Here is an 8,879-nt window from a genome sequence, read left to right as displayed (position 1 = left end):
CAAATTACCTACAACGTTAAATTTCCTTTTTAAGAAGAAAAACCATAAAATTTTAAATAGGTTTCGTCATCGACAAATGATCACATATTCCAGTGTAGTAAAGGTTATATTGTTAAGTGGTGGCTGCTAATACCATTCCATCAAAGAAAGAAAAACGATCCTTTAAAATCCAGTCCTAAAGAAGTGTTTTTAGGGAGATGTCACTGCAGCGGATGATTAGTGAGGAATAAATATGTTAAAACACTAAAACGTACCTCTCCCAGATATTTAAGCAACAGAGATATCTTTGAAGCAGTCAAGTCAAAGTCAATACATCCAGCAAAAAACACCAGAAAACTGCCAAACTCCACCCCCAAAAGCACATGTTGATGAATCCTACTTTGCATAAAACCATCACAACAATCCTACATGATTTAATCACCGACCTAAACAAGAACATCATTTCATTATCCATCCACTTTGACTGCAACCATCATCCATCCTAGTAGCGATCACGCCTGAAAAATTCAAGCATTGTTTTTAAAGAAATATACTAATATATTTTTTCGGATCTCTCAAAAAAAAGAACTTAAGCCATGCATAAAAGAGATGAGTAGGGTAATTATCAAGACGATAAGCTATATCATAATCTGAAGTTCTAGAACCACAAAGCCAACCCCCTTGTGGCTATGCATTCTATATTAACTTCATGAACCGGTTAATTGTTTTAAAATCCTTCAAGTCCCATCATGCCTGAAAATAAAAGGAAATCAAGACCTATGCAGAAGCAGGTACCTGTGCCGATCATAATCCCTAGAATGTTCCCTAGACCGAGAACGTGACCTACGACGACTTCTTGAATCATAACTGCGTGAGCGTTCATAATCTCTCTCACGGTCCCGATCATATCCACGATCTCGTTCATGATACCTATCCTGATCCCTGCTCCTACGATCATGATCCCTCCCTCGATCACGGCTCTCTCCTCGATCACGATCCCGACTGGGCTCTCTTTCACGATCCCTACTCCGTTCCTTTGATCTTCCCTCAGTAATTAGAAATATTAGAGAATTATGGAAGAAACTGAACTATCTCACAGTCCCCTTTCCCAAATAAGAGACGAAACAGGCAAAAAGAAAAACGGGTACAGCTTACCTTCTGTCATCATATCGATCAAGTTTGCGGCTCTTGTTTCTCTCTTCCTGACAAAAATAGTTACCAAGAAAGTGCTACTGAAACCATTTTTCGAATAACATAAATTGCCACTCAATCTTTTATTCACTTGCCACAAGGACGGTAAAACTTCTAAGGCTAGGCATAAGAAAGTAAGCCTTAGTCTTAAAACCATTAAACAAGAGATAGCAAAGCAGAACAGAAAAGGCCTGCTCAAATACCTCATATAATCAGTTCCTATGCACACACCATCTGTTTTCTTAGTAGTGAAAAGGAACAGAACTAAACCAGCATTAACTTGATCATATGATGACAAAGTGCAAATATGTGGCACATGCAATTTTAGATTATTTTTGCAGCTCATGTTTCATTTTCGGTAGTCCAAGACAGTGAGATAAGCAAAGAGTTGTGCTTTGATTTGTAGAAGACAGGTTTCTTCTCCATCTACTTCCCCACTCTTTTTCTTTAGTATATTAATTGTTCCCTTAGACCAGGAGCATTGTGTGTTCAAATCTAATGCATGTCAAAGCCCAATATGCACAGGTGAATCCATGAAAAAAAAACTGTTTTACAGAGTTCAGCATCTAGCTTATAACCACAAAGATCAGAAAATGGAAGGGTATTATTCACTCCGAGATAAGAAAAACTCACAGATGGCTCACTAACTGAGAATCGGTATAGAAGAATGTGTAACATTATACCAGCACCTGAACCAACATATCCACATACCAACTTAAGGATGTCTCAACACAAGATGCATAAAAGAATAGATCTATCCTACTAAGCACAACTGCATCAATTTGATTTATTCCTTCAAATCAGTAGGCAAAAGCATTAAATTCCATCTGAGTAAGTCAAATACAACAGTTACTCAGATCAGAAGTTGCAAGTGAACTAGCAAATCAGACATCTTGTCAATCCCTTACTCAGTATTTATTGAAAAAAACACACAAATACAGCTAAGACACTAGAGAGAAAATAAATTATCTTACCTGAAGCTCTGCTAGTTTATCACGGATTTGCATGTAACCTAGATGAAGCTTGCCTCCAAAATGATCAGCTAAACGCCGGTCACTGAAAGGATAAAGGAAAAGTAAAATACTTCACCAAGAAGATTGAAATATACAACAGACAAGTTTTTATAGCTTCCGCATAATTTATTATCTAGCAATAGCATGATCTACAAGCACGTAAAACAGAAAAAAAGACGCACATTATGTAGCTGCAAAAGTTATCCTCGTAAAACTGGGCCCAAAAGCCTGCTGGTATCGAGGTATAATAGTCGGGTCAAAAGCTGAAACACTTGAAACCCCACATGCTGATTTTTTTAAGCCCACAAAACAAGCCAAAATAACAGGAATTAACATTCAAGATTTACCTATCATAAACACTTAAAAATGCTCCACAAATGTCACAAACACGAAGCTTTTGATCAGTCTGAAAAAATTGCAATTCAAAGGATTAATTAGTAAAGGTCAGATCAGATCAGCAAATGAAAAAAACCAACAATGAACTTTAAAAATTGAACCATAAACTGAAAAGAATTGTGTAAAGCAACTTTCCATGAACTTATAATATCCTAAATTCCTAGGGCCCAAAAGCATGTTACGGCTTCATATAATTTATCTGAGTAGCTCATAAATCAAATTAGCCAATGAAAGAAACAATAACACTGAATAATGGTAACAGGAAACCTGTAATTTGTCCACAAACGCACACGGCGCCAAGCTCAAAAATCATTCCAACATGCATAGATCTACCTTTAAAATGTTAAGCTCGTGAAAACAAAACGAAGCAGAAAGCTCTCATAATTCATGCCAAACTCTAAATTTTATAACTTTATTTGTATGGATTATAAGCTGCTTAAAGCAAAGCATTAAACTAATTTCAGGAAGTCTGAGCTTGCACATGCATCGTTGATTTACATAGGCAAGATGCACAAGACCAAGTCTCTCATACTAAACTTCACCTTAAGTTGTGTGCTGTTTCAAACAGCACAACCCTTCCAATTCTCATTTTCAGTCTAAACTTGTAGCCTTGGTTTACTAAAGGCACTTTAATTGTTTGGTTAAGAAAAGAAAACAGACTTACAATGCGGACATCAGCAGCTGTGTACTTTGAGGAGTCCAGAACAGGCTCCTGTCTAGCAGGCAGCTGAACAGAAAAAAGCATTATAAGAATTAAAAAAAGAAAACCCATAAATTGCCTAAAAGAAAGAAAAAAAAGATAAAAAAGAAACAGAAAAGTTTTTTTTCCTAGAAGAGTTAAGGATGAAGACAAAAACTGAAGTAACAAGTATAGGACAAAATTCAAAGAAGAGAATAAGCCAAAACTAGGAAATTGGAAACCTTCTTAAGAGCTTCAGCCTCTTCCAGAGCTTTTTGTGCTTCATCCACCATTCCCTTCTCACCTAAACGATAAAGGTAACAAGAGATATACAATTAAGTAAAATAAAGCAAAATAACAGTGTTGCTAATATCCATAAATTACTAAAATTGAAAATAACATAGTCCTAACCTCAAAGAATATATCCTGAATCTAAGTCATCAATGGGGTGGCTAGGTGGTGATTTTTTTTTTGGGGGGGGTGGAGGGGGGCCGTTTAGTTATGTAATAACTATTAAAATTTTGACATATCTTTGTAACCATAACAAAAGAGCTCACAGACCAAAAGCAATATAGCAAAATTAATAATATCAAAAACGGCTAGCTTGAGGAGTGAGGAATGCCATTGATCGATAACTTGTATATCAATTCACTAACATACAAGCTTAAGTTTGTTAAGCTGAAGTATCATTAAGCAGTATACTTTACCAAGATCTTCTGCTTTCTTTAGCTTCTCGTTTATCATCTCCTGGATATGAGGATCAGGTGCAGCTACAGGCAAAGGTGCCAATGGTGGTGGATTTGGCAGGGGTTGAGGCAGCGATGCTCTATCTTTATTGAATGCATCCAAAAGTAATATTGACTATCACAATAAGAAAATGTCACATGTTAAAGAGTCAAAAGGTTATCACAGAATCAAGATTGCAAAATTTTCACCACAGCTAAATTAAGAATGCTGCATCATGGGACTAATATTTTCATTTTAACTTCTAAACCTCCAAAAGCTATGGTATACCTGCTTGTCTGCTCTTGTAGTTCTAAGCTCTTCTACTTCTTCCAGTGCTCGAATCTTAAGATCTGTCTTGCCTTCAAGATCTATATGATAAAAGTAAACATGTATGAAATTTCCTAAAAGACTTGCAAGCAATCATGTATAAGTGGGGATTTTATAAAGGGTTCCATTACAATCATAATTACAGATAAAGTGTGGATAGTCCACACTCCTTTATAGAAATAGCAAAAACAAAAACTTTCAATGTATTTTACTCCAACATTTTATTAGTACAGAAGGACATTAGAAACACTTGAGGTTCAATATGTTTGTTCTCTTTACCAAAAGAGGACTTTCTTATCTATTACAATCAATAAATCTACAATTTAAAAAGAGTGATCTAGATGATTTACCAAATATGTAGACTATGGGCTAGTTTGGCAATGCTTTTGAAAAGTGCTTTTGGAAAGTGCTGTGAAAAAAGTACTTTTGAGAAGTACTTTTGAAAAATTTGGTTTAAAATTTGAGTGTTTAGCATTGCTGTCAAAAAGTACTTTTGAAAAATAAAATGTCCATTTTAAACATGTTATTATCAAATAACAAATACGCATTTAAATAATATTTAAATTAGTTAATATTATTATATTTTAGTAAGAATATAAAATATTATTATAACTTCTTGTTAATATTTTAATATATAAAATATAAATTTTAAATATTTTTAAGTAATAAATATTCATTATTTGTAAAATTTAATTAGAATATATAAACTATATTTTAAATATTTAAATATAATTATTAAATATTTGTAATTAGTATTTTAAAAATATTTTTTTTATTTTTAATTAATGATTTTAACACATTTATAATTAAGTACTAAGAAAAAAAAGGAAAGTACCATGTTATTGGAGGGGTGAAAAAGTAATTAAGCACTAAAAATGCTTTTGGGGAGGAAAAGCTAAAAATTTCAGCCAAAAGCAGCTTGTTCTGCACAGCTTTTCTTCAAGAAGTGCTTTTGGAGCCAGAAGTGTTTTTGAAAAGCAATACAGAATTGGCCCTATATAGAGACTAAAAAATGCCACATCTTTCACCAAATTCATCCATAAATATTTAACCCTAAAGTATCCATCTAAATCATCCCTGGTTAGGTTTGCGGTTTTAGATAGCATCCCATCTATGAGTTACTAGCACCTTAAAGCTAAAACATAAAGGAATAATTCGCATGCCGGCTCAAAATTCATTACCATGTTGATCAGCTTCTTTCAGTTTCTCCTTTATCTGCTTCGACAGCTCAAGAATTTCAGGTGTCTGCAATTTCAAAATTTGCAAAATCCAAATAAGAAAAAGAAAAAACAAATGTCTTCAGATAAAACTAATGGAAGTGAATCAACTTAGCTGGCCTTACCTGTGTAACCTCAGAAACTGATATTGCAATAGCAGCTTTGGCATCCTCATCTTCAAGACGCCGTAGAGCTCTGCCAATTTTCCTATCACACTCGACAATGAGTCTATCAATGGCATCTTCTAATTCTCTGTCATAATTATCAACACCTTTTGACTTGGCTTCTTCATATCTAGGAAGGGTTAAGCAACCAAATATACACCCCTACACCTTACTTCTAGATAGAATAATGATACACCATTAGCCAATAGTCTGTAAGCATGTCTCTCTGACTCGTCTTTTCTTCTAGCATGCACATATTGAGAACATTTTCAAATACTTCAAACGTCAAGCTAGAGACAGCTAGAATTATGTGATCCTGTAAATATATGGCAAAACTCACAAAAAAATTAAACATAACCACATCCAAGCCTTGCACCGAAGGCTGAGAAACCTAGCTGACACCTGATTTTCAAATTGACCACTACATAGTACCTATTGACATACCCCAGGTCGCAAGAGGAGTACAAGTCAAACATTAACAACAATGTTGAAGTCACAATGCAACAATAGTTGCTAGCAATAAGACTTAGCAAGGATACTCTTTCCTCAGCTGTAAAGAGTGGACCTTTGGGCATGGTCCCATATCCATTTTCTGAACCAAGATGAGGAACAGAAAGTCATCAGTAATGTAAAAACGCATAAGAACTTCAGACAGGAAAAAGAAAAAGGATCAGAAACCACTATCTGGTGTATTTCTAAAACCTAGCATTCAACAATCAAACTCAAAACCTTAATAAAGATGGTCCATCATTGATCTACCATGTAACTAAACACATACAGCATCTTTAGCAGTAAATGATTTAACCAAAATCCTCCCCTCAAACAGAAGTATTGTATCAATAGATACCATGAGAAAAAAAGAAAAAAATTAGAAAAAGAAAAAAATTGCAAATACCATAATATGCTTATCTTGAGTGTTTGTTTTCCATGTCACCAACCAATGACAAATTAAAATAGTATAGTCAAAATCCTTTATTCTTCCTAGACATCTTAAGTAAAATAAAACTTAGGAACAGAGAATTTGCATTAAGTTTTCCCTTTCTTTTTCTAATAACAACAAATACCACCTATCATCACTGTTTTTCTCGTTTTCTTTAGATTTCCTGTATTACTCAGATCTATTCCCTAGCTACCAGTAGTAATGCTCCTTTCGGTAATTACTTTGGCAATCTAGTTTTTATTCACTTCCTCAAAAGTTATTAAAAGCAAAAAAAATAAAAAAAAGAATATTCACATTCAGTTTATAACAAGCAAAAATGAGAGAACTCAACACAATCATTCAATATAAAAGTAAAATCATGCATTTTTCCTATTCAAAAAAACTCGAAGCTAGAAATTTCATTTTTCAGAAGCATAATTGCTTCCGTGAACAAATACAATTTCCTTTCATAAGAAAAACTTAGTGAAAATGGCCTAATGGAACTTGTAGAACCATGATTCCCCTTTTTTCCTTGTAACGTATGTTCACAGAAACCAAAAGACTTCCCAAGCTCTTCAGGTTTTTCTTTTTTTTTTGAGAGTTCAAATTCATCGTCTACCTTCCTCTATCACTACACAAATCAAATAGATCTCTCCCTAAGCTGTAATTTAATAAAAAAATCATATAATGAAAGCAGAGATTAGGGCTGGACAAGACAAAGAGAATCATGATAACAAGTAAATAAAAAAGCGAAAAGAAATAAAAAAAAGCGATATCTAAATATTGATAGAAGTACCGTTAATTGGAAGAGCTCGTGAGGGCAAAGACCGGACAAAAAGAGACGGCAAACATCGCGATCGTAGTACTTGCGATTCACTTCACGTACGTCGCCATTTCGATTGGCACCCATCAGCACATCGAGCTGTTTCCTCATAGCGTCCATTGTGGTGTGTTTTTTTTTTTTTTTTCCTTTTCAGGTGTTGTCTTCTCCTTTCTCTTGCAAAGTGAAAGGGGAATCAATATTTAACCTCCAACACTTCTTTTTCTGTGAAAGAGGCAAGGCAAGGCCAAAGGAGACTTTTTCTAGGGTTTGGTTTTCGCTAGGGATCGAGAATTTCGGCCTTCCGGGGGCCCTTATGACAATTTTGATTTATTAGGTTTTTTCTAAGCCAGGGGTGAACTCATTGTTTTTATTTTTCTTTTCACTTTTTTCATACTTTAATTTAGCACATTCTAAATTTATATCATCCATAAAAAATGTTTAACTAGCTACTAAAACTATTCTTTTATTTTTTCTAAAGGCATAATCATAAAATCTCTTTTTAGTTAAATTTGACTATTAATTTTTAAAAAATATCAAATTTGATTCTCAATTTTTAAAAAGTTAATTTATTATTTTTAATAAAAATAATTTTAAAATTTTAAAATTTTAAACATGGTAGTTCGCATGACAATCCATTTATAATTCATACTAATTTTTTATTTTTATGAACTTTTTATAATTTTTTATTTTTGGATTTTTATAAATATTAAATTATTTGTTGATGTGTCATACAAAATAATTAATGTTTTAGTCATTATTTTCGTTAAAAGAAAGCTATTTGACTCTTTTTGAAAGGTTAATGATCAAATTAATTAAAAAATATAAACATTATGGTTTAAATATATTATTATGTCTTTTTAAATTAAAAAAACTAAGAATTAATTGCACCAATCATTTTCAAACTATACCCTTATTCTAAATTGCTTTTCAAACTTCAAAATGTTCTAATTAGGTCATTCCTTACTAAAACTGTTAATTTAACTATTAAATGATACGTTAAAATTTTTGGGGTAGAATTTAAAATAAAACTTTTAAAGAAAAGTAAAATATTACAGCATAAATTTTAAAAATAAAACTAAAAATAAAATAAAACAAAAAAAAAGAAAGAGTGAACAATAATTTTTGCAAAAACTTCAAAACCTTTAAACCAAGAAATTCACAATGTCCATGTTTACAATATTCATTTTTCTTTAAAATTTTTATTTTGAATTATGTTGCATAAGATCTAAAAATAATTTTAATAATGGAAGGATATTATTGATATAGTATTAATAGTTTGAAGATGTAATTAAAATATTTTAAGGTTTGAAAACTAATTTAGAATGAGAGCCATAAATTAAAGATGTTTGGTATAATTAACTAAAAACTAAATAGATTTTTCATTCAATGCAATAAATTATAGTACAACATATTTAATAGAATTAGAATCACAAATGAATTGGTGT

The 8,879-nt window shown here is 32.5% G+C and overlaps 1 protein-coding gene across 2 annotated transcripts; it reads right to left on the bottom strand.

Annotated features, from left to right (window-relative positions):
* Positions 1-266: 266 nt before the first annotated feature.
* LOC108464966 (uncharacterized) lies at positions 267-7,846 on the bottom strand. 2 transcript variants are annotated; one of them, XM_017765248.2, is made up of 13 exons: positions 7,408-7,843; positions 6,232-6,284; positions 5,654-5,822; positions 5,493-5,556; positions 4,273-4,352; positions 3,966-4,119; positions 3,501-3,562; positions 3,244-3,306; positions 2,531-2,589; positions 2,145-2,226; positions 1,135-1,181; positions 775-1,020; positions 267-497 (listed from the first exon to the last, which is right to left on the bottom strand). In XM_017765248.2, the coding sequence occupies exons 1-13, from the start codon at positions 7,552-7,554 to the stop codon at positions 482-484; spliced, it is 1,242 nt and encodes a 413-aa protein (XP_017620737.1). In that variant the 5' UTR covers positions 7,555-7,843; the 3' UTR covers positions 267-481. The 2 variants fall into 2 exon arrangements, 1 of the variants encoding a protein (XP_017620737.1); XR_008283142.1 differs by lacking the exon at positions 267-497 and adding an exon at positions 1,804-1,859 and having other exon boundaries at positions 950-1,020; positions 7,408-7,846.
* Positions 7,847-8,879: the final 1,033 nt, after the last annotated feature.

Source organism: Gossypium arboreum, chromosome 1 (assembly GCF_025698485.1).
Source record: "Gossypium arboreum isolate Shixiya-1 chromosome 1, ASM2569848v2, whole genome shotgun sequence".
Classification (NCBI taxonomy): domain Eukaryota; kingdom Viridiplantae; phylum Streptophyta; class Magnoliopsida; order Malvales; family Malvaceae; genus Gossypium; species Gossypium arboreum.
This window is presented reverse-complemented; position numbering and strand designations above follow the sequence as displayed.

Excerpts from the sequence above, each read along its gene's own strand:
- LOC108464966 (XM_017765248.2), bottom strand. The coding sequence starts at position 7,554 with ATGGACGCTATGAGGAAACAGCTCGATGTGCTGATGGGTGCCAATCGA. Across the intron at positions 4,120-4,272 it reads CTACAAGAGCAGACAAGCAG|TCAATATTACTTTTGGATGC; the intron begins GTATACCATAGC and ends TTATTGTGATAG. Across the intron at positions 2,227-2,530 it reads TTTTTAAGTGTTTATGATAG|TGACCGGCGTTTAGCTGATC; the intron begins GTAAATCTTGAA and ends TTATCCTTTCAG.